The following is a 25,219-nucleotide window of genomic DNA, read 5'->3' as shown; positions in this document are numbered from 1 at the left end:
ATTTACGCATCGCCCAGTCGGACTAGCATAGCACTGCCCAAACTTCTAAGTGCATAACGCCATTTGTTTAGTTGTGTTGACGGCCTTGTGAATTCCGATTTGGATGGCAAGGTGTTGAAATATTCCCATATGTAGGCGATTATTTTATCTTGGGCGTGAACAATTATTTAGGTGGGTTCACATCAGTATGTGGGGTACGTTCAGGATAAGGGGCTAATGACTAGTTTTCACATATGAAGTGCCAGCACATAGCTGCTTACAGTTCCTAAGTTTGATGCTCACTTTTGCAGATGACCACTTGTGCTCGAAATATTCCTCGAGAACTGAGAAATCTCTGCTACAACACACTTCCGCCCATTCAAGGATAGTAAGACATGGAATCGCCAGGGGATATTTTCATTCGGCTTTTACAAGAACTTCCAAACATACGAGGTCTGTTAGAAAATTATCCGACCTTATTTTTTTGCGAACACCTGATGGATATGAAACAAGCGCGCTTGCATCAGCCGACATTGAACCTTCGTGCGCATGCACGAATTTTTTCCCGCCGGCCGATAGCGTCAGCCACTGGGACACAACGTTTGAGTAAGGTAGCGCGCAGTGGTCTCGTCTATTTTTTAATGCAAAGAAAATGGCGGAGCTGCTGGAGCAGCGCTGCTGCATCAAATTTTGCCTGAAATTTGGCGATAGCCAAGTGGAAACCGTTCGGAAGATTCATATCACTTTCGGTGACAATTCTATGAGCAGCAAACTGATTAAGGAGTGGTACAACCGGTTAAATGACGGCCGCACAGAACGGTGAAGAGTGAGCCACGTTCTGGTCGGCCATCAACATGCTGAAATGACCAGGTCACTGCCGAAGTGAACGCTGCGGTGATACGTGACCGTCGTGTGCCTATTCGAGAAATTGCGGAAGAGATGGACATCAGCACTTTTTCTGCACATTTCATTATGACCGGTTATTTGGCTATGAAGAGAGTTGTGGCAAAATTCGTGCCGAAGCTGCTCACGGTGGAGCAAAAGCAACTTCGTGTTGAAGTCTCACAGGACATGCTGAATTCCACAAACAGTTACCCCGACTTCATGAACACCATAATCACTGGTGACGAGTCTTGGGTGTACTGGTACAACCAGGAAACCAAATCCCAGTCGTCACAGTAGAAGCATTCCACGTCACCAAGACCAAAGATGTCCCACCAAGTGCGCAGCAACGTCAAACTGATGCTGACTGTTTTCTTTGACTCCCGCGGTGTGGAAAACCACGAGTACGCACCACAGGGTCAAACAATCCCCAAAGAGTACTACAGGGATGTCTTCCGTCGCCTACGTGATGCTGTGCGGCGAAAGAGACAGGACTAGTGGTCAACAGGAAATTGGCGCATCCATCACGACGATGCTCCCACATATTCCTCGCACTTAACTCAGACTTTTTGACAAAAATCCAGACTCCTGTACTTCCACAGGCTCCTTACTCTCCTGATATGGCCCCCTGCGGCTTCTGGCTGTTTTCCAAAATTAAGAGGCCATTGAAAGGAGCACGATTTCAGAAAAGAAAGGACATTATGGCTGCAACGACAGCTGGACTAAACTCTATTTCGAAAGAGGCCTTCGCGGAATGCTTCCAACAATGGCAGTACCGCTGAGAGAAATATGTGGGGTCACAAGGAGACTACTTTGAGGGTGATTAGGTTTCCAACGCTGCAGTTATGTCAGTTTTCTTTCTTCGGCCAAAGGTCGGATGCTTTTCTAACAGACCTCGTAAATTGAGTGAAGCGTTCCTTGAGCGGTAGGTTTGCCCCGAAGAGGCTCGATACCCTACTACGACGCTGCTAACTGCAGGCGAAAAGATAGTGAGGAGAATAAAATTGGAGGACATAAGCATGAAAAGAAGCCAATTAAAAAAAAAAGTTTCGGTAATCCCTTACGTGCATGTCTTATCGTATAAAACTCGAAGATTCCGCCAAATATGACGTGAATGCACTTTTTCGGCAAGAGAATAAGTGGGGGGCGTTTGCCCTGCGGCAAACAGTATGTATGATAACAAGGTTAACCGTCTTACTAAAAAGTGCACGATGCGTCATGGGCGCCAGTTTTAGAATGCAAAAGAAATGTAGTGTATAAAATTCCTCTCAAATGTGTGTGGTGCTATGTCGGCAAGACTAGCCGATGCATAAATGTAAGGTTATGGGAACAGCTGGCCAGCTTGAAGGGTAGGCCCTCCATGCATTTGGCAATGCACTGTCCGCAACGTTCATTGAGGCCATGTAAGCCATTATTTGACTAAACCACTATTGTGTATGTCACTCCTAATCAGACAACAAAACTGTACAAGCTTGGCACATATCTAGACTGCAAGGGGCACCTGTTCGCCAACCCTCTATCACTTTGAATGACAGTGAAATTAAGTTCCTCGACAATAGAAGAGACTGTCGATTATGCTGCATTTCTGAGTGTTGTTATTACATGGAATGAAAGCGCTTGTTGGGAGCTTCGTTTAGCGAAGGTGACTTTGACAGCTTGAGAATGGGGAGTCGACTGGCTTTAATCAAAGGTAAAAGCAGGTTTGCAGAGTGGTTGTGGTGGCGTCCCAGTCCGTGAGCCACTTAGATTTCATGAAAGCGCTGGGGGCAGCGGCCCCTACGGCGAGAAACAGCGATGCACGGCGAAGTAAACTGCCTTTCCGCGGAGTGGGGAACACGTAGAGAACACGGAGAACATGGTCGCTGCAAGGGCTTCCCCTGTCCCCGTTGGATGCCGAAGACTTAGGTGTGAATGGCGGAAGGAATTAAGTGTTAATGTTCAAGACAGCCTGGTTTCACGTGGTCGCACGACACTCTCTCTTCTTTGCCGCGAACGGCAGTCTTCAAAGTTGTCTCTGAACGAGAAACCACACGACAGGGCCGTCATAGGAAGGAGGCAATGTTGGCTTGATAGAGTCGCGTCGCAGAAACACGTACGTGGTTGTGTCCATTGTCGGGAAACTAAACACAGGCTGCCCGTGGGCAATACCTGAGGGTGTAGGTCGAAGCTGGTCGAACAATGAATGTAGCCTCTCACAGAACCGCGCGGCCGCTGACAGAGTGTCTTGCTAGGTGCCGAAAAACTAGCCAGGAACGCAGATTGCTGATCCATGGAGCATTTCGTGTACACTGACTTCAAAGTCATCGTTGGTTGTTGTTCGCAGCCCCCGTAGTACAAGGGGGGCTGCGAACAACAGTCTTTCCGCCTTTCCGGCCAGTGCTGTTTGTCGAGCGTGGCGGTCAGTGACACCTTCAGTTGTCGGTAGAGACGGTCGACCATGCCGTTGCTCTATGGGTGGTAAGCCATGGTGTTATAAAGGCCTGTGCCGAGTAGTGTCGCCGGAGCACAAAAAGCGAGCTTTGGAACTGCCGGCTACGGACAACCGTACCGTGACACCCACGTAGTAACAAATGGTTCCGCCACTGTTTCGGCTGTGATGCCTTGTAAAGGCGTCGCCTCAGGCCACCTTGAGTACGGGTCGAAATGCGCGAATAGTTAGCTGAAACCTTGGCACGCGTGAGAGGCCCACCAAGCTCGCGTGATTCAAACGGCTCTTTGGCGATCGAAATGGCTGCACCAACAAGGCGTGTGCCGGGTCACTTTCACGGCTCGGCAGGATTGGCAGCTTCTTGCCCAGCTTCGAACATCCTAGCTGATCCCTGGCAAGATGAAGCGGTCTCTGATAATCCTTTGTGTCGCTCTGATCCCCGCATGGCTTACCCCGTGCAGTGAATCGAATCGAACTGATGGGCCAAGAACGGGCGAGGAGCTGCCTGCGATGTGTCGCACGGGACAAATGTGGTTGTGTAGGGAAGCGGCACCTCGGCAAGCTGGAGCAACGAGCCGTTTTCCCACAATTGGTGCAGCTCGGGATTGTTTTACTGGGCGAAAGCTAGAGGTTCAAAATCCACAGGGCCAGCAGGCATAGTGCCGATCCCCGACAGTGCATCGGCTGCCTTAATTCCGATCCCAGACCTTTAGCGGATGTCCGTAGAAAATTTGGAGATAAAGGAAAGTTGCCGAAGCTTACGTTCTGAGTACAAGGAACTGTTGTTCTACAAAAGGATTAACCGCTGTTCCACTACTGTGAAGAGGGGTGCAAGCGAAACTTCGGATCTGCGGCTCTTCGTTGTCGTAATGATTCGGCTTCTCTCTCTCTCACGGCAATATCGGCACGTTGACGACGAGCCCTTTCTCGAACATGTTCCCGGCGATGTACATAGTCAACCAAAAGACCTTGTAAAAATAGGCTCTTTTGCGATGACACTAGCGCTTTCTTTTTCAGATGAACTTCTGAGCCTCATATATTTTATCAGTTGCGTAATTGAGCTCTATATATACATTATTCAATGTAATTTCATACGGCTTTATTGCACAAACCATTTTCACAAGCCGGCGATCTCGAACTCACGAAACGGCTTTGTTGCGTATAACACGCCCAATTGCTTCTCAAAGATGTAGAGTTTGCTGATCGTATCATGCCGAGTGCCTTCTAATGCATTTTACACAATTTTGCGCACTCTGAATGTTCAAGTATTTGACCCACGCACACGTAACACATTATATGGCTGGGGATCATTTTATAACGGTTTGCAGCATAACCTGAGCCCCCCCCCCTCCCCCCTCGAGTAAAATACTCCAAATCTGTTTCTTTCGTGCCTATTTACAAATGCTCAGATAACCAAAGCAAAGCTCAAACTGCATATTTTTTGATGGACCGGCAGATTAGTTAATGAAGAAACACTGCTGCCGTTAGCTGAAAAAATTCTGTTTTTAATTGGCTTGACTTCTGCGCCTAAATTTTACCATCCCGACTTAACGTGTAGGCAATGCTTCACTGTTGGTGAACGGTGAGCGCTACATGGACTGCACAGAACAGGCTTCACAAGACTGCAAGCTCTCGCACGATGCACCAAGGGACTGTAACGACAGCGCGCTGTCCTATCGCTCTTGCTCATGCCAGCCTTTGCAGGGGTCACCCACGCGAAAAGCCGGCCCTAATGGATATGAACCCATCGATGCGTATGCCAATCATTATTAGATTTGAAGTATTTAAATAATCTCCGTTTGAGCAGGATTCTCGATTCGAGCGTGTGAGGTGAAATTGGGCGAGTCAGGTCCCACATGCATGTCTCGGGAAGACGAAAGGCGAATGCGATCGCCAAAGAAGTTGATGGTCAGAAGTTCATTTGTATCGTGCGCTGTTTTCTGCCATTCGCCGCCGCATGTATCAAGTTTATGTTATGCGTGATCTATCTCACTCGCGATCCGTTCACCGCTTAATTCTCGCACCGCTTTTGTGCTTCAGGCGTTTTCATGCACTGATGACTTTGCTGTTTAAGTGCGCCGAGGATGCAAGCATGGAGAATTAAAATGAGCAAACCTGTACATGCGTGGTTAGGTGCACTATACAGCGCGCTGTCTCTACACCAGAGCCAAAAAACGAAGAAACACATTATAAGGCTGCCAAATTGAAGTACGGAAAGGAAATTCACATTCCATTCAACAGGGCGCCACTTGCCGAAGCGGCACAGGCGTAAGCTCTACCCTAACATAAGACAGCCTAACGTCAACTGAAAGCTTCAGATTAGAGGGTGCGGGACTTGTATGTCCCTGTGCTGTAGGTGAAGTGTTAGGACTATGCCTAGAGCAATGTGCAGTGACGTCGTAACCGCTAATTGATCTTTTTTTTTTTTGTACGAGAAAACCCGCTCTGATGGACGATGCTGAGCCGTCTGTACTTTTCACACAAAGGAATGCTCAAGCCTAAGCGTTTATGCAAACGTGCCAAAGCGTTTTCGTTTTTTATTTCATTTGGAAAACACATTGAGCAGAATGTGTGCAGCAATATGCGTCTCAGCTATTTCTCATACAATTTACAAAATTATTTTTTTATCCGATAAAACGCCTAAAACAAAATTATTGCACTGATGCACTGATATAGTCAAGCTACCGCAGCTCTGCACTTGCAGCCCCGTTTTGCGGCGATTATTTCCAGTCATCTTGGCGGTATTCGCCTGCACAACTTTCATGCAGTTATGCCCCCTTACTCAATGCTCCTCATTGAACCTGTAAGGTATCTTGAAGTAAATAAAAAAAATAAACAGGCGTGCGAGTTCCCGTGCAATTTTTCGTTAGGGAACAAGTGTTGCGCAGCTTGCGCACTAACTTAAACAACGATGACGAGGTGAAAAAAAAAACACTCCTGCATTGTTGACGGCATTGCCAGGAGCCCCATGCTTCGATATAGAACCGTCGAACAGTGAGGGGGCACCACAAAACAATAATTAAAGCAACTGCAATGCGAGGAGCTATTCCATTGAGATAGCAGCTTCATTTTGCTGTGACCTCAGTAAAATGGATAATGGAGCTTTGCTACCAGCCTTGCGATGGTGCTTGACATTCTAAATAACTTTTGTTGGATTTCAGCTCTTCACAAAACTAAAGTGGCATAGTTTAAATAGGGCATAATGTCAATGGCATTGCTGTGCATTAGTTCAGCCATGACAATTTATTGCAGTAAACTGATAACATACTATTCGGCGCCCAGATTGCGTCCGCTTCAAGATCAGCATGCTGCCCACCTCTGGCGAGTTTGAAGTGTGTGAGGGTCGAGCGGTGGTTTGCAAAGGCCGGATCCGCATGGCCGAAGAAGGTCAGACAGTGCTCCTCAAGGACCCTCCTGGACAGCCCCCAGAGACTGTTGCATACGATATGGACGGTTCAGACGTTTACAAGGAGCTGAGACTCCGCGGATACCAGTACAACGGAGCCTTCCAGAGTGTCCTCAAGGCTAACTCACAGAGTAAGTGCCAAGTAGAAATGATAGCGCATCAATGCATCTACACCTGAGGTTACAGAATGACGACTTGACTGATGTTTGAATGGTTGAAATATGTTTCGTGAAAAAATAACGGTACCCCTCTGGCATATTTTAGTTCGAACCCGAGCACCCATTGGGGGCACACACAAGACATTGTGTTTGGCTGCATTCCTAAAATTTCTTTACTTATGAAAAAAGCACGTAACCCTTTCCTTGCGTGACGTCACTCTCATCCCCGAATTTTCTGAAGTATTTCTGCTAATCGTAGCATTTCGACACTGTTGTCGACTTGTATCACTGCGATGGCTTCCTAAGCTGATTATTTGATCGATTGCGTTCATGAATTGGATTACTAATTACACATCCGTACACTTCAGCTTCAGCGTCATTCGCCTCACAGCATTCAAACCAGCGCGTTTTTCATTTGTGCAACTATCCTGCAGAACCATACGGAAAACTGAAGTGGGAGGACAACTGGGTGACCTTCCTTGACGCCCTGGTGCACATTAGCGTCATCTGGAAGCCACAACGAAGATTGCAGCTGCCTGTCAGGATACAGTCGGTCCGCATCGACCCCAATGTTCACGCAAAGATCACCGAAATAGCCGGGGATATGGGTGAGCAAGTTGGTCCTTAAATCAATTGGTGAAAGCTCTCAAGTGTTCATTTTTTATGTAAAAAATAATTACAGAAAAAATACTGGGCTTTTACGAGCCCAAACCTTGATATGATTATGAAGCGCGCTGTAGTGGGGGACTCCCAATTTTACAGCGAAGTCGCTAAGGTTTACTTTCCCCACTATCGTGTCCGCGTGCAGAAAAAAAAATCCCAGAGATTCTGCAATGCTGGGCTGACCCGCAGCGGAGGTGACGAAGGCGTTAAGCACTCCCCATACGTGGGCCGATTACGAAGATAATACAATACGGGGACGACCCGCGGCAGAACTGAAGCAGTTATTCAACACTCCCCATACGCGAGCCGATTTAAAAGCTAGTGCTATGTGTGTGGAGTCGCGGCAGTGGTGACGCAGGCGTTAAGCACTCCGCATACGTGGGCCGAACCCGAAGATAGCGAAATACTGGGCCGATCTACAGCGGACGTAAAGCAGGCGTTAAACACCCCCCATACGTGGGCCAATCCTGAGGATAGTGAAATGCCGGGCCGGCCCGCGACGAAGGTTACGCAGGCGTTAAGCACTCCCCATACGTGAGCCGATCTAAAAGCTTGTGCTATGCCGGGTGGACTGGCGGTGGAGGTGACGCCGGCGTTAAGCACTCCCTATTATTGGGCCGATCCCGAAGATAGCGAAATACTGGGCAGACCCACGGCGGAGGTTGCGCAGGTGTTAAGCACTGCGCATACGTGGGCCGATCCCGAAGATACTGAAACGCCGGGCCGACCCGCGGCGGAGGTTCCCACGCGTTCCCCATACGTGAGCCGATTTAAAAGCTTCTGCTATGCCGCGCGCACCGGCGGTGGAGGTGACGCAGGCGTTGAGCACTCCCCAGTATTGGGCCGATCCAGATGATCGTGAAAAACTGGGCCGACTCGCGGCGGAGGTGAAGCAGGCGTTAAGCCCTCCACATACGCGGGCCAGTCCCGATAATAGTGACATGCTGAAATGATAGGGACGACCTGCGGTTGAGTTGACGCAGGCGTTAAGCATTCCTCATTATTGGGCTGATCCAGGAGATAGTGAAACACCTGGCCGACGCGCAGTGAAGGTGAAGCAGGCGATAAGCACTCCCCATACGTGAGCCGATTTAAAAGCTTGTGCTATGCCGCGCGGACCCGCGGTGGAAATGACGCAGGCATTAAGCACTCCCCATTATTGGGCCGATCCCGAAGTTAGCGAAATACTGGGCCGACCCGCTGCGGAGGTGAATCAGGCGTTAAGCACTCCGCATACGTGACCCGATCCCAAAGGTAGTGAAATATTGGGCCTACCGACGGTGGAGGTGAAGCAGGGGTTAAGCACTCCTGCTTGGGATCGGCCCACTCCTCACGTGTGGGCCGATCCCGATGATCGCGAAAGACTGGGCCGACTCACGGCGAAGGTGAAGCAGACGTTAAGCATTCCCCTAAGTGAGGCGATCCCGATGATCGTGAAATACTAGGCTGAGCCACGGCGAAGTGGAAGCAGGCGTTAAGCACTACGCATAGTGGGCCGATCCCAAAGATAGTAAAATGCCAGGCCTACCCGCGGCGAAGCTGAAGAAGGCGTTAAGCACTCCGCACTATTGGGCCGATCCCGAAGGTAGTGAAATACCTGGCTGACCTGCGGCGAATTTGAAATAGGCGATAACCTCTCCGCATACGTGGGCCGATCCCGAAGATACTAAAATGCCGGGCCGACCCGCATACGTGGGATGATCCCGAAGATACTGAAATGCCGGGGCGACCCGTCGTGGAGGTGACGCAGACGTTAAGCACTCCTCATTATTTGGCCTATGCCGAAGATAGTGGAATGCCTGGCTGACCCACGGCGAAGGTGAAGCAGGCGTTAAGCACTCCGCTTACGTGGGCCTATTCCGAAGATAGTGAAATGCCGGGCCTCCCGCGTTGAAGGTGCAGTTCGCCGTTAAGGCGCCCACATACACAGCTTCACTGGTCATGCTTCTAAGCAGAGTGAAAGGGCACTGCGTTTTTAATTACTTGAGGCTCTTTCGCGTGCACTGAATGCAAAGTTCGTGGCCGTTTCTTCATTAGCTGCCACTGAAAAGCGGCCGCGGCGGCCAGGATTTGATCCCGCGCCGTCGCGCTTAACAGAGAAGTGTCATAGCGCCTACTCCATCACGGAAGGTTGAAGATTAGGGTAAATATGTAGCTCGGTGAAGGGCAGTATCTGTGAAGGAGGTGATGTGCTCATCTCGACTTGTGGTAGGAGCGATGTTTTATTGCGGAGAGCGAAGTCATTTAAGGGATGTCTACATCATGTCCTATGATCGCAGTCGCAGTGTGCAGTAGTATTACAAGAAAGTCATCCGAGCAGATATGCCTCGGACACAACCACAAATACAATGTTTCAAGCAAACATTTCCAACAAGTATGGAACGACTGATTTGAGCAGACCAGGATTTATTGATTGCATCGCTAAATCTTCTTTCCAGGAGAATAATCGTTTAGGAAGCGCGTCATTTCCAAAACCGTGCCGTTCAAACTGCCCGTTTAAAGTTGAGGCCTTAAAATCTAGTTTCTGGAGCAGTAGACGCATAGTGCGTGGCCGACGAAGACAAAAAAAACTGTCAAAGCACACTTGGCGTTAAGTGGGTGCTCTGACTTCATTCAATACCTTCAAAACACGAGATATACAGAAATATTATAACGTCTTCTAGCATATTACCCGTTATTGGCAATTGCAATTCACATTTTGATCAACATCGTTGCTCTTAATATTTGACAGGGATTCTTCGCACGCTTTGAAGTACCATACTTCTTCCTTTAAGACTTCTTTCCCTACATTATTATTTTTTCTTATGTATTTTCGCACGACTCTTATTCCCCTGATAAATGCAGTGTATCAAGTAGCCCAACAAGATACTTTTATCAAGTAGAAACGGTAGTGCATCCTTATCTCAGATGATAATAGGTCTACACTGAAGCATTAAGCGAGGCGATCTTAAATTTTGTCACATTGTGTGCTTTTTAGTCTTATTGTCTAAGTATTCCATCACGTCTATCTTTGGTTGAAAATTCAATTTATTCATTCAAAAATAATTGGCAGTCGCTTAGCTCGGCTATGCCAGGATATACGTAGCGAAACCTAAGGCCTTGGTCAATCTTGATTGCAAGTCCAGGTTAGTCTGGTTGTCTAGCTATGTTGCGGCGTTTAGCCAGTCGTTCGGCGTGCTGTTCGTCTGTTTCCTGGGCGATTCATTTCCTCGTCACCTCGTTCCGATGTCAATTCCAGGCCTCCTCCTGCTTATCAGATTTGTCGCCGTCCATACTGGGCCTCGACTGTGGTTGCGGCGCATGTGAGCTCTGCTTTTAAATGCTCCGACAGGAGGATTGAAAAGCAGAGCTCACATGCATGCCTGAGGATTTTCAATCCTCAGGCATGCGACGCAGCTGGCGAAGCGAGCGGAGGCGAGTGCAACGACGACGAACGCGGTGTGACGTCAGACCAAACGGCGGTGGCAAAAGGCGCGGCTCTGCGCAGCGGCGGAACACCTGTGACTCGGTGCTACTAGTGGCGCATGCGCCGTAGTTACTAGGGAGCGACAGAGACAGAAATATCCGCGTCGAGGCGCGCTTTTTGGCGTCGTGTGCCTCCTCGGAGCACCGCCGCGGCGAAAGCCAGTAAAGTTTTCGCTTTAATAATCTCAATGTATTGTATGTCTCAAAATTTACAGGTTCAAGCGTAGCTACGAGGCGCGAAGCATGTTGTGCATTGTAATGCGTAGAAGTCGCTGGCCACATAAGGTTGGCTCCCATCAAGATTCTCGCCCAAAATTTGAATTCGGGTCAGAGAGCACAGTGACGCCACTGCCCTGTACATCAAATTCAGGCGTGGCAATTTTGTCTGGGAATGTTTCCGCTGAATACACTGCATTTTGTCCAGGTCCTTATTGTGCCTCCCATTAATTAGCAGTGCTGAAAGATGCTCTCAACAAGTTTGAAAAGCTTGCTCTCCTAATCATGCGAGCTCATACCACCTGTATCTGACTGACGTCGTCAAAGTTAGAACGTTACGTGGCCATTGTTGACAGATCTTAAGGAATCGTTAGCGGGATTTTCGGTGCTTTGGATAACACATCAGTTATTGAACAAAATTTCGAAAAAAGATAACTAGGTATGGACATGTTTTAGAATTCTCACAGATTTCAAGAATTTATTTTCTCTGAGATAGAGTTGATTCAAAACTTCTTCATACGTGCTAGCTTCCCAATTCATCGGCTCCCTGTTTTATGAGACAAATAACTTTGATCGCTCCACTAGATTATAGCTGAAGCAACGCGTCACTCTCTTTGTCACTTCTTGGCGTCAAATCAAACGTGTACATGGCTTTGAGCGCACCTTCGACAATATGAGCAGCTGTAGCAAAAATATGCATTCTTACTCCTCAAATTGTTCATGAAAGTAGACGCTAGACAATGCCAACATCATCATTATTGTTAGCGAACGCGGTCGACTAATAGCAAACAACACTTTTGAACGAATAATTTCGTGAAACTTGCCGCACCATTGCCGCAGTACCCATCTTCTGGTAGTGCGTGTGCTGCTTTGAGATATTAACCGCGATCAAGCAATAAGAGGAAACTCAGGCCTTTTTTATCAACCGAATTCTTTCACTGTCTTACATGCAGGAGTGGACGTCGTCTGTAACTCCTATCATAACATGCGCCGTGCTGGTGGCGTTGAAGTACAAGGTGTCAATGTTACCAGCGTGCAGCGGAACCCAATGCTCCAGACGCCAATCATAGAACAGTACCGCTTCGTCTCTTACCTGGACAATGAAATCGCCCGTCGGAATCGCGAGAACCTTTTGCTAGAGTATGCTGAAGTATGTGGCTGCATCAGCCGGCGCGCCCTGGAGAAGTTTCAAGAACAGAAAAGACCTTCCGACAAAACTTTGGACAGCTGCCTTCAAGTACCAGAGGAGCTGCTGAACTCGTACGTCGAGAACATAGCACAACATCAAGGGTTACTCCAGCTGCTCGTTATCATCGAAAAGCAAGCCAGCGGAACTGCATCACTGACTTCCACCGTGAAATGTGCACTACTTTCTTCAAAGAAAGCTCTCGAGGAGGACTTCCTGAGCACCAGTCTCCTAAAGGAGGACCCTTTCAGATATATCTTTGACGTGGTGGTGGAAAATACAAGCTCAAAGAAACTCCGTGTCCTAGAACTGATGGATAAAGGGAGTGTCACAGCAGTGGCTCCATGGGTGTCTGCTGTGCTGTCCATGAACGATGTGGCCCTAAAGACTGAATACACTGTTGCACACCCAAATCCAGAGAGCCTCGCACTGGAAGATGCGCCCGAAGGCACAGCAGTGGTTGTACGAGAGCCTTATGCCTCTGAGGGGAAATTGCCCGGGGCTGACTTGGTGATAGCTTTCTGTGCAATCATGAGTACCTCTGCTGACCTTGATAGTTTGGCTGAAGAACTGTCTTCGCAGTGCAAGGAACGTGGATTCGTTCTTATCTGCCATCGCACAGCACTGACCACGGCAGAGGCAGTGCTGTCGAGAGTAAGCGGTGTTTCCTTCCGAGTTTATTCTGAGCAGACAACCACTGCTGCTTTGACAGTTCGTGGACTTCGTTTGGTAGCACAAAAGTCGAATAACATATCGACGCTGCTGCTCTTCAGGAAAGTTACCGTGGCCGTCGACGCCAGCAAGCAGGTGGTTGTCAGGGTGCAGAATGGGCACTTCAGCTGGGTCGAGCCGCTGAAGGAAAAAGCGGTTGAACACGACAGCAAGCCAACTGGAGAAAACATCTGGCTACTCGCAGAAGACACCGGTAAAAGTGGCATCGTGGGTTTAACCAATTGCCTGCGAAGGGAGACCAGCGGGCATCACATTCGGTACGTACACATAACGATATACACTTAATCTTCGATATAACGGAGTCGTTAGCATCGTTAATGAAATTCGTTATATTGAAGTTTTGTTACATTTATGCAAATTAGTCGTCAATTGATTTTTTTTATGCTGAATGGGCCGCAGAGTTTTTTCAATTAACGCACTACAGGGAAAAGCGAATGTGAATGTTGAGAAATTTCATTTTGTTGAAATTTAGAGCCGGCTACAAGCACAGCGGTTTCACGCCCTGTCGACGATATCTTCACACCGGCGGCTAGAAGTGAAGGCAGCCACGTTTTCGGCGGCTGAAAGTGATGCCCACAGCGGGACGACGCTACCAGGAAAAGCGCTGGACGCGTATAGCGAATGCTTCTTATGCCTTTAGAGTCAGCTGGTCACCGAAAATCGAGATTACCCAACCTCTAGTACAAAGCGCGCGGGAAGACAGCGCACATGATACGACGTCATCTCATCACGCCCACCCTTTGTGCACGTGGAAGGCTACTTCTAAAAGAGGGTGGGCGGGCAAGGTAATATACTAAATAGCGAAGTCTTCGTAGAAACCGATACATTCAAAGATGTAAGGTCACTGGTGGTTCATACGGCTTAGAGCCATCCTTGTGACGACTCAACTCTACCGGCGGAGCAAAAGCTAACCCGACGCCATATCTGTTAAAGCAGGAGTGACGCCATTGTAATTTTCAAAAGCTCGAAATTCGTTTTTTGGGCCTGCCATAAAAGCTTTAGTATCAAATGCACCGCAATTAGACTCGATGAGTGTTTCCGACTTTCAGCGCGGAAAGCAATGTAGCAAAACGTCAGACGCAGTGGCGCAGCCAGAAATTTCGTTCGGGGGGGCGCTCACGTTGCAGCTCGGCCTCCTGCTTAAAAGGAAGCTTTAGCTCGGGTGCTCCTATCTAAATACATGTAGAAGGAGAATTCGTTTTTCTCGGCAACCACTGCACCAAATTTGACTAGGGTTGTTGCATTTAAAAGAAAAACTTAAATTCTAGCGACTGTTGGTTTCGATTTCATTTAGGCTGTGAATTCTTCATTAAAATTGACCAAAATCGCAAATTTTCACAAAACGATAGTATCAAGTTTAAAACTTTGTAACTAAACAATGTAAAACTGGTATCAATTCTGTAAATTGCATCTAATAGTACATTTACAGCGGAGAAAATTGCTATGTTACATATGAATTTCAAAAAAATTTAGTATTATGGAAATACGGCTTTGGAGAACCCTTGTACCCAACGTAATCAATTCACGTAATGTACAAATTGAGAAACCAAATTTCTCCGCTTTGACTGTTATAATAGATGCAGTTTACAGAACCGCGATATATGTTCTTGATGCAGAGCTATTAGCTTGTAAGCGTCGTGCTTCTATGTTATTTCGAACTTTCGAATTTTTCAAAGTATTCTAAACAACGTTCAGGCCCTAAATCGATATTCCGCTTCCAACAGACACTACAAGTCAACTTTGTCTCTCAAATGCAACAAATTTCATTAAGACTGATGAAGGGGCTATCCCAGAAACGCGTTTCTGAGTTTTGCATGTATTTGAATAGGCCGCGTCGGACTTGGGCCCGAGGTAATGCTTCCTCTTAAACAATTCGTCTAGAGATCAAATACATGAATAATAACTGAATCGCCATTACCAAAGATGCTGCAAACAAATTCTTGAACGCTGCGCACTGTCATAACAAGTAAAATATGTATTTTTTCATAAAAAGATATACTTGTATGTGCCGAAAATTGTGCCCAAAATGATTGATATCAATGCTTCTATGTATTTTGCCAATTTATAAGTAAAGAAAATATCACACAAACTCTATAGCTATATCAGTTCAAAACCAGCAAAGCAGTGCATGCCACTGATATGAAAAATATCAAGGCCATGAAACGAAAAAGTTGAGGACAAATATGTTAATAAACTTTGTCATTCAAGAACCTTGTTGACATTCTTTTACATATGCGACGGCCAATGAAAACGCTCAATGGCGCTGTCATTTGTTCCAATGTATTACGCAGGAGCAGCTTTCACCGGTCGTGTATCGTCAGTGATTGCACCGAAATTATGGTCGCAACAAAGAGCACGTATAAAAAGCACGAGCTCTGGAAAAATTTACGAGGGGGAGTCAAATGAAAGTGAGCGAATGCGAATATATGACAAACAGGGCACTTTATTTAAATATAGTCTCCGTGAGCATTTAGACATTTGTCCCATTGACTAACGAGTCGAGTGATTCCCGTCTCATTAAACTCCTTGGGTTCCTGCCTCAAAAAGTCTGCAACTGACTCTTTCACGTCATCGTCCGACACTAATCTGGTTCCCTTGAGCTGCTTTTTTCCGTTGCCCCAAAATGTGGATGTCACAAGGAGACAGGTCTGAGCTGTATGGCGGTTGTGGCAGCGTTTCCCACTTGAACATTGCCAATTTTGGGTTAACGACATCAACGACGTGGCGACGGGAATTGTTGTAGAACAAGATGACCCCATTCGTCAATTTTCCACGTCGTTTGTTCTTGATTGCGACACGCAGCCGATCCGGCATTTCAGAATATCGGAAACAATTGATAGTCTCTCAAGATTTAGAAAATTCTATCAGTAATAACCCTTGATGATCTAAAAAGAAAGTCAACATCTTTCTGGCGGAAATGATGGCCTTTCCTTTCTTTGGGGGTGGTGAATTGGAATGTTTCGACTGTAAGCTTTGCCGTCGTGTTTCGGGCTAGTAGTAGTCGCACCATGGTTCGTCCCAGATCGCAATTGCAGACGAGAAGTCGTCGCCCTCACTGTGATACCGGAGCAGATGAGTCAAGGCAGCACTGAACTTCTCCGTCTTCTGGCGGTGGTTCAAAATCTTTAGCATCCATTGCGCACATAAGAGCCGATAACCGAGATGCTCATGAATTATGGCGTGAACCGAAACATGACTGATGTTCACGCGCTCTGCCTGTTCGTCGATGCTTATCCTCCGTTCTTGTCTCATCAGCTCATCAACCTTTTCAATTTTGATAGAGGTGATTGCACGATGACTTTGGCCCGGGCTTGGATCGTCTTTGCAACTTTCACATCCTTCTTTGAACCGTTTGCTCATTGGCCAATGAAATACAACGTTCAACGTACACAGTAGCCATATGGGGACAAATTTCTTTTTGGGAACAACCTTCAGCTGTTAAAAACCTCACGGCACCATGCTGCTGAACGTCTGGAGCGCCCATAACGACACACAACCACTTTCAACGCAGTGTATGAAAGCATCAAAAAACACTTATCCTCACACCTGCGTGTCACTTTTGTAAATGAGAGATGCCTCGGCGCTACGCGCATGCCTCGCTGATAATGAACCGAACCATTATTGCGCAGGGGGGTGGGGGGTGGCTCACATTCATTTGAAACGCCCTCGTACATTAAAATGCGAAGATACAATGAATTACACAAACGCGAAGATACAGCTTCAAAGGGGGTAAAAAAGTGTCACTGGAAACAAAAGTTCACGGCACGTATACACAAGACCTCGCAACAAGATGTTTAAATATACGTATAATTCTCCAATAAATCTACGTATCTAAAAAAGTCACTGTATATAATGCATCAAACAAGGCAAACAAATATGCTGCGCAATCACAGATTCACAGAATCTAGATCCCATCCCCATTCCATCCACTGCCCCTGATGTATCGCGCGCGACAGAAGGCGGCGCGCTTGCTCCCCGCTTTTCTCTTTTGTGCACAATAGACTTAGCCACCATCGTCTGCTCACCCATTCCAGCCTCCCCCCCGCCCTCCCTACGCTTTCATTCACACATACAGCATGCGGCGCGCGGTCACGATGTTATCGCCCGTGGACATTATACGAAACATGAGGGCGACAGCAACGGTAGGAGTGCGCCTGAAGTGTCCATATAATTGCTATCGCAATAATATAATCAGGATATCCGGCAACTGAAGCGTCCCGTGGCCCATTACTTTCCGCAAAAGAAGTAACAAAATTGAACTTTCACCATACGAGAATTCGCTGCGCCGCAACAATGTTTGTTTTTTGTGTGGCCGGTGCACCGAAATAAAAAACCCAAAGGAAAGTACTATGTTGGTCACAATCGAATGCCTACTTTCGGCATCTGGTGTGGCTACCGACGGAATATGGGAGAAAATGTGAGACACTTGGTCCACCGAGAACTATACGCATACTTCTCGGTATCCTATACTGGCGAGACAAGGGTTTCCGGAGAGGTTGTGCTCAATCGAACGCGGTGCAATCCGTCGAGTCCCCGCAGTGATGGCGGCGAGTGGCCATTGTTTCTTTTTCTCGTCTCCTAGCCAGAAAGCGTCCAAACTCTTCCAGGCGGAAATCCACTCGGCCAGAGAAAACCGAACGCGTACCGAAGTTCGCCGCGTGGTGGTCTGGGCAACACGAGAAAAACGCATGCGCTCTGGCTGGCTCTGGCAGCCCGCCGGTAGGGTAGTGCGAACAAAAAAATTTAAGAGGCTCAATTTTCTTCGCGAATAAAAGTCAAAGTAGAAAAAATAAATAAGACCGTAGTTACCTTGGCTGGCTTTAGTGTCTTGACATGGATGCTTTGGTGTAGGTGAAAAAAAATGTTGATATTTTTTCATGTGACATGACGGCACAACTAAACCACCACAACGCTTCGTCTCATCGGACCTCGCTGCGTGCTATGTCAACTTGTCTGATAGTGTGTTAATTTGTCTTGTCTCGTCTTGAGCGTCTGTCAGACAGTCAGACAGACGCTCTTCGTCCCATGACCAAGAACCAATCCTTTTTAATGTACAGTCGTGAAATATATACAGCCAGAATGGTCACATGACTTGTGTGAGAACAGGTTAAAGGAAATGAAAGCATAGCGCTTATCTCAGCGCGTGTCTGTGGCTCAGGTACACACCGGGCGTATCGGGATGACGTCACAGTTGTATGTTCCGATGTAAAACTTTAGAAAAGTCAATGCACCTTTGGCGTCAAATATTTATAGCAACATTAAACCCACAAAGTTCCGCAGTTGAAAATCTAAAGCACAACTTCATTTTCAATGCACCTTTGACATGAAAAGCTTATGAGAACTTTATACCCATAAAGTTTTGGAATGGAAATTCATGCGCTCCGTAGATACCGCGGCCTCCGCGAGACGCCGCGGCGAGCCCGTTCGCCATCAAAACGCCCTTGAAACTTTTTGCTCGGATGGGGCTGCTTGGCGTTATGTGACTCCCGGTGCATGGGCGTTGCCGCCAGATCCAGCCCGAGTTTGCAATGTTCGCGGTGAAATGTGTTTTCGAGCGTGAAAAACATATTATAGACAAAATTCAGAATGATTTCTGGCGCCGGGGGTTGCTTTGGTCAGCGGTGCATGGACAGCACGAAAAAATTTCGAAGGGGGGGGGGGCTGAAGCCCCATAAGCCCCCCCCCCCCCGGCTACGCCCCTGGTCAGACGTACGGGTGCCCATATCGCACTCGTGCACAGAACCACACAGAACATCGTTTCTTCGAATGCCAAAGAATGCTTTCGGTGTTGAATGCTTGTCGCATCGTCTCACGCCAAGCGCGTCGGCCAGTGCAACCGCATCAGATCAGCTAAAATAAACAACTATATAGAGGTAGTAACTCACTAACTTTGGCTTCACACGTTGAACAACGATGAAACGTACCTCATGAACTCCGCGCAACCAGAATTCAAACGTTCAGTATCAAAACTACCCCGCGTGTGATGGGGGGAAGGGGGTGTATAGTAGGGGGTGAACTTTACGAGCATGCCATACTACGCATGTAGTATGGCATGCACCTATCAGTGCCTTCTAACAATGGAAGTCCTGGGTCAGGGCAACGAATGCTGTTTTATCACAGCCTATTCACACTATATGCATAGTAGTGACGAGCAAATGTTTGGGCCCCCACACTAGAGGAACTTATGATGCTTATATGGTGCACGATGGTTTGGTTGTCGCTTATATAGTAGTTAGAGCTTGCGCTGGCTTTATTCATTTTAGAATGAAATTGTTATTCTTCAGTTCCCCTGTGGCACAAGCCATATGGTGAATCGCATTAAAGCCTATAGCAATGCCAGCCGCTTCTCTTCGATGTTTTTGTTTGTATCGTAATTTTCCTTCATTGTGGTTCGCTGAGAACGTGAATGAAAACAAAACTATAGCGAATCTCACGAACTGTGGGAATCGATGTAAGCGAAGCTTTCTGTCTTTGACGATAATTAGCGGCGATGCTGACAGGGAATGTTTAATTTATTCAGCTTATAATGCATTATACGATTGTGTTTAGTTGATGTTAAACGTTACCTTGCGTGCACCGCGGCCCTTTGTCTGCGTCGTACACCATTGTTCATAACGTCCGAGAAGGTTACCATTGTCACTCCCTCACACGGCACACCGCGTTGTGGAGAAGTGTTAAAATTTATTTGAATAATGGAACTGTACTTGCCTAAAGCATTATCGGATTATGAGGCACACCATAGTGGCAGACACCGGATTAATTTCGGCTCCCTGTGGTTTTCTATTGTGCATCTAAATCGAAGTACACGAGCGTTTTTTTTTTATGCGAACATATTACTAGAGCTCAACCCTGCTCCTCAGGCGCGGCGGTGTCGCCTTCAATACCACGTGACACCGTGACGTTACGACAGAGGAGAAACGGGGCTCCAACTCGCGCCGTCGCTCGCGGCGTCGCGGCGGTATATAAGCAGCTGCGCTTTTTCTAGGTGGCTTTGGCTCAACTCTTGCAAGATGGGCTGGGTGGGAATCGAACCAGGGTCTCCGGAGTGTGAGACGGAGACGCTACCACTGAGCCACGAGTACGATGCTTCGAAGCGGTACAAAAGCGCCTCTAGTGAATGCGGTGTTGCCTTAGAAACGAGCTGTTTCTAAGGCTCAGGCGTGCGTCGCTTGCTCAGGCGCACATTTCGTTGCCGCGCCGAACGCTGCGTTGCTCGACGCTCACCGCGTCCAATGCGGGGCGCGTAGTCGCTGCGCCGTAGCCCATTGTCTTACACCCCTTGGCGGGTCGACGGGAACGCTGTCGCGTTCCACTCTTGAAGGCGAAGCAGAGTAACGCATGAGTTGTTTCTTCGTCTAGCCGAACCAAGTATAGCCAAGCAACAGCAGTTCACCAGGCTAAACAGTGGTTCAACAACTAAAATAAAGGCTAGTATGCTTCGCATCCTGGGCTTAACCTTAGCTAAGCCACAGCCATTTTTTTTTTCACCTCCGTCGAAATGCTGCTATTGCAGACGCTATCAAACCCGCAACCTCAAGCGATACGATAACTGCAAAGCTACCGCGGCGGCCACAGAAGCGTTCATTCGACTGTGGCGCTTCCGTAGCGTCGCCTAACGCTACGCTGCTTTAATGTGCATTTTACCTTTCAGTCCTCGCGCCGGTTGTCCGCTTGACAAAGTTGCACGCTGTTGATATCTAGAAATAGCTGAAGCGTGCCGTACCGTACCTTGAACTTAAATGTATCTTTCGTAGGAACATAGCGCCCATACAGCTATGAGCTGTCGGCGCGGTCGGTACACCTACACGCTGCAGATCGTCTTGAACATAATGCGCTGGCAGGTGCGGAATACAATCCCACCGGTGTATGCAGTCTCTCCTCACTTCCTCACATTTCCGGAAATCTGGTACTCGCTGTGGTATTTTAGTGGGTTTCACGTTGAGCTGCTATGCCCAAGCGTGCTTTGTAATATTCCGGTCGCTGCGGCCACATTTCGATGCGGGCGCAGTGCAAAAAGGCCTACGTACCGTGCATGGGGTGTACGTTAAAGAACTCCAGCTTGTCAAAATCATTACGCAGTTCCCCACTATGGCGTTCCTCATAACCATAACGTGAGTTTGGCACTCAAGTCATTTTTTAAATCAATCTGACACAAACTCTAATCTCATTTCCCCTCTCGTCGGGTGGGGGAAAGTGCTTAAAGATCAGTTGTCACTGATGTCTGGCTGCCCTCCTTTATATCAAATGATGTCACAATGAAAAAATTATATCACAGGCAATCCTACATAACAAACGAGGAGTTTCTTCCTTTTTCCACTTTGATACTCATAAATGAACCTTCAGTTAACAAACACTGCTAAGCTTAGTGGCTCTGTACTTGTGCTGGTGAAACCAAGAGAGTCTCGAAGTGTAGCCAGAAATATTCTTGCAACTTGTATCTTATTAGACACTCAGAATTTCACACTTCATCATCAGGCTCGGCATGTTATCAGCAGTGAACGCGCATGCACATTAGTCACTGTCTACTGCGTACGACTTCACGTCACTTAGATGGCGAAGAAGGGAGACGGTTAAATAGAAGTTTTAAAAATCGTTTTCAGCTTTGCTGATCTCCGAGGTGCTATCGCTTTGATCAGAAATTTCTTTCCGGCTAAGTTAATCGATAAAAAATGAGCGTCTCTGATGTTAACGTAAATAAACAAACATAAATGTTGAAAGATACCTAGAGTGTATGGACGGGTTCCTTGTGCTCCACGCAGGTGTGTATTTGACGCCAACGTGGAAGATTCAAACAGGGTAGCCGACTTCAGCCCTACCAACCCTGCCTACAAAGACATAATAGAGAAGGATCTGGTGATGAACGTCTACCGCGACGGACAATGGGGATCCTACAGGCACCGGTCCGTCGAGTGGTGTGAGTTCTGAAAATGTGCTGTGCGCTGTTGCTATATTTCGCGAAGTATGGTTTCCATCCATGCTTTGGTTATAGACGTAAGCGGTGATTATTGAGTTTTGATCAATTCTTAAAGACCGCCTCTGGCAGATAGCATATTTCTTGTCCTTGAGCTGGATTATCCGAAGAGACGGACATTAATAAGAGGAGCAAATGAAGTACAAACTCTACTAATTAAAATTCCACAAATTACCTGGTAATTCTTTACTTTACGGCTCATATTGCAGATTACGAATTGTAGCCGGTGAGTATGCAAGATGTATCCACTTCGAAGGAATCTCTGCAACGACAACAGTTTCAAGATACTGTTTCTCAAAGTGTGGGACTAAACACATGGTCGTGCTACTTACTCTTGTGCTCCAGTGCATGCATATATGTACACATACATACATATATATATATATATATATATATATATATATATATATATATATATATATATATATATATATATATATATATATATATATATATATATATATATGCCCAAACAAGGACTGGTGCAAAGCTGGGCTAGAAGCGGCAGAGCATTTGCCGTTAGTTGGTCTGGAAATAGCGGTGCATGACACTCGCATTGCCCTGCACACTGCCTTGGCTCTAAACTTCAATCTTGCGTGAACGCGCGGTCACGACAGTATCAAATTTCGAGTTCTCTTCATCGCCAACTCATAATTTTGCCGGTATTGAAATTGCTCACTCTAGTTAAACATGTCTGAAGCTTAAGGTGCCTGCTACGAATGCATCAACCCAATGGCGGTACGAGAACTGGAGAACGCTCTAAATTTGAATATTTCTGGTCCAGCTGTGCACACCTTCCGTAGTTAGCAGCTTCGAATGCGCCGTATTAAGCCTGAGATGTTTTCTGAATCTGAGAACGGGGAAGGCATTGCCGGCTCCTTTTCCTACCAGTCATTCTCTATTACTAAAGATTCTAAACTCGCACTTATGAGCGAAGCAATTATGACTATAGAAAAAAATGAAAACGTGATGTTATCTCAAGTACGAAAGCTTGCACCTTATATTTCATCGCTTAGTGAATCAAAGAGTACGCCATGTTTATCCGCCGTAGTTACTAGTAGTTTTGCTGTTCATTTCACTTTCAACAGTCTCAGGTAACCTCGCATAGAGGGCACTTCAGATTTATTTTATAGAAAACACACAAAAGTCTTTACGCTTGCTAACGTGACAGCAAACAAATCCCAACGTGAAATGTCCCCTGGATACGATATCGAACAACGAACTAGACTAACATTCAACTTCAATAGTCATTTATACGTGCGTCACAAAGAATACGCCGCCTAGACGCACATTTTCACAGATCGCTCTTCAACTCAACGCCACTGATCGCACGGACTTTTTGTGTCCTCTGCAGGGCAAAGATTAACATTTCGTCTTGAGTAAGCGAAATCATCTATTTTAGCTGAGCTACATTGCATTAGGGGGCCTTTGTGGATGTACTTCGATAGCAGCCGCCGAAGACGTGGGTTAAATTCACAGATTCGAAAAAACCTCTGAAAATATGTAGAACAGACAGAAGCGGTGCAAAAACCAACCTGAAGGATTTGACATTGCCTATTTTCACCACAAGGCTAAGATTGCTGAGCATTTCATCACGCACCAGTGCGCACCTATAGACACGCCGGTATTTCGAGAAACGAAACAGCGGATGAAGCTGCCTGAAATGGACTCCACTACTGAAATTTCAGAAAAATATTGTTACGATGGCATTACGTATGAGCATGATGTTCATGGACCGCTTCGTTCCTCGAAGAGAAAGAATGCGGGACATGCCGCGGGAGATGCTCTCAGCCATTGGTGCGGTAGCAGCAGCCTGTAAATATTGTAATATACGATTTTGTCCCTTCCCCGCGTACTCGTGAATTCGCGTGACAATTTGGTGGCGCTGTCGGGTACCAGAAGCGGCGTACAATAGAGCTCCACAGTGGTCGTCGAGTAGGAGTCACCATGATGATAGACGAGACCACGACCACGCCTGCACATGCCAGTACGACGCCTGCACCAGCCACAGCAATGTCAACAATCGTCCTTACACATCCTAATGACCCAGGGACATTCTGCGGTGCGGATGAAGTTGGCGTAGAAGATTGAGTTGCCGTTTATTATTGCATCAGTGAGATGAATTGTTGCACCCGATGCTGATGATGGCGATCGTGCTGTTTCATCACAAAGGAACGGCAAAGGTATGGTTCGAGCAGTACGAGGTTGAGATTGGAAGTTGGTGCACTTTAAAAAAAATTTCGTGTTGTTTGGATGCTCATGGGTAGAAAGGCAGCTGCAATGAAAGAGCTATTCATGCGCGCTCAGACGTCCACTGAACTGTGCATATCCTACATTATGACTTCTTGGTTCTTTGCCGTAAAGTTGACAGTGACATGACGGAATCGGAAAAGGTTGGTCACGTACTCAGGGTACTCAAGGGAATCGCACAGGATGCGTTCGACCTATTACTGCGCCGAAATTGTGCCACCGTCGACGAAATTATTGAAGAATGCCCGTGTTTCGAACAGGCCAAAAGCTGCTCTATTGCGTGAACATTCGCTCGCCTACCGAACACCGCTCCGATGCCATCATGCGAAGACGGACAGGCCTCTCGTCTGCAGTCGTGGTCGCCATGGGAACTTACAAAAATCATCCGTCGGGAAATCGAAGCAATTGCTCCTGCTATACCCAAGACCGGTCACGGCGATTTTCAGGTGGTGGCCATTTCCGTGATCCCGGCCAGTGCGCGGGAGGACTCGGCAACTTGGGTTTTGCCGTCTACACCGCTGCTCATTCTCGGACGCCTGGTTTTCACCCCAGGTCGCCGCCTCGTCCAAGATCGCCACCCCAGGAAGAATGGTTCTGTCCTCGCTCTCGGAATCCCGCTGAATGGCGGACGGCAGATGGTGGGCCGATTTGTTTTAACTGCCACCGTATCAGTCACATCGCGCGCCATTGCAAAAACCGTTCGGTGTCACCGTTCATCCGGGATGATGCTGCCAGCCGCACCGACAACTACCGCCGTTTTCGGCCATACCAGCCATACAACAGCGACAGCTATTGCCGTGTCCAGCATTCTGAGCCGTACAACGTCCATGCCACTCCTAAGTCGCACAGCCGCTCCCTGTCGCCCTGAGGTCACCAGTCTTGT

General features: G+C 47.3%; 2 protein-coding genes across 2 annotated transcripts in view; both read left to right on the top strand.

The window, feature by feature from the left end:
- LOC126519862 (fatty acid synthase-like) overlaps positions 1-3,267 on the top strand; it is a 191,846-nt gene extending 188,579 nt beyond the window's left edge. Inside the window, exon 15 of the mRNA XM_072284056.1 lies at positions 3,185-3,267. Coding sequence (XP_072140157.1) covers positions 3,185-3,267 — 83 coding nt within the window. The remainder of the gene's footprint in view (positions 1-3,184) is intronic.
- Positions 1-25,219, top strand: part of LOC126519861 (fatty acid synthase-like) — a 97,584-nt gene that overhangs the window by 7,919 nt on the left and 64,446 nt on the right. The window contains exons 2-5 of the mRNA XM_072284055.1: positions 6,572-6,826; positions 7,288-7,461; positions 12,151-13,372; positions 21,875-22,029. Of these exons, the coding sequence (XP_072140156.1) occupies positions 6,595-6,826; positions 7,288-7,461; positions 12,151-13,372; positions 21,875-22,029 (1,783 nt within the window). The 5' untranslated portion in view covers positions 6,572-6,594. The remainder of the gene's footprint in view (positions 1-6,571; positions 6,827-7,287; positions 7,462-12,150; positions 13,373-21,874; positions 22,030-25,219) is intronic.

The sequence above is a fragment of the Dermacentor andersoni genome, chromosome 8 (assembly GCF_023375885.2).
Source record: "Dermacentor andersoni chromosome 8, qqDerAnde1_hic_scaffold, whole genome shotgun sequence".
NCBI lineage: Eukaryota > Metazoa > Arthropoda > Arachnida > Ixodida > Ixodidae > Dermacentor > Dermacentor andersoni.
The sequence above is the reverse complement of the archived record's forward strand: the minus strand, read 5'-3'. Positions and strand labels throughout refer to the sequence as shown.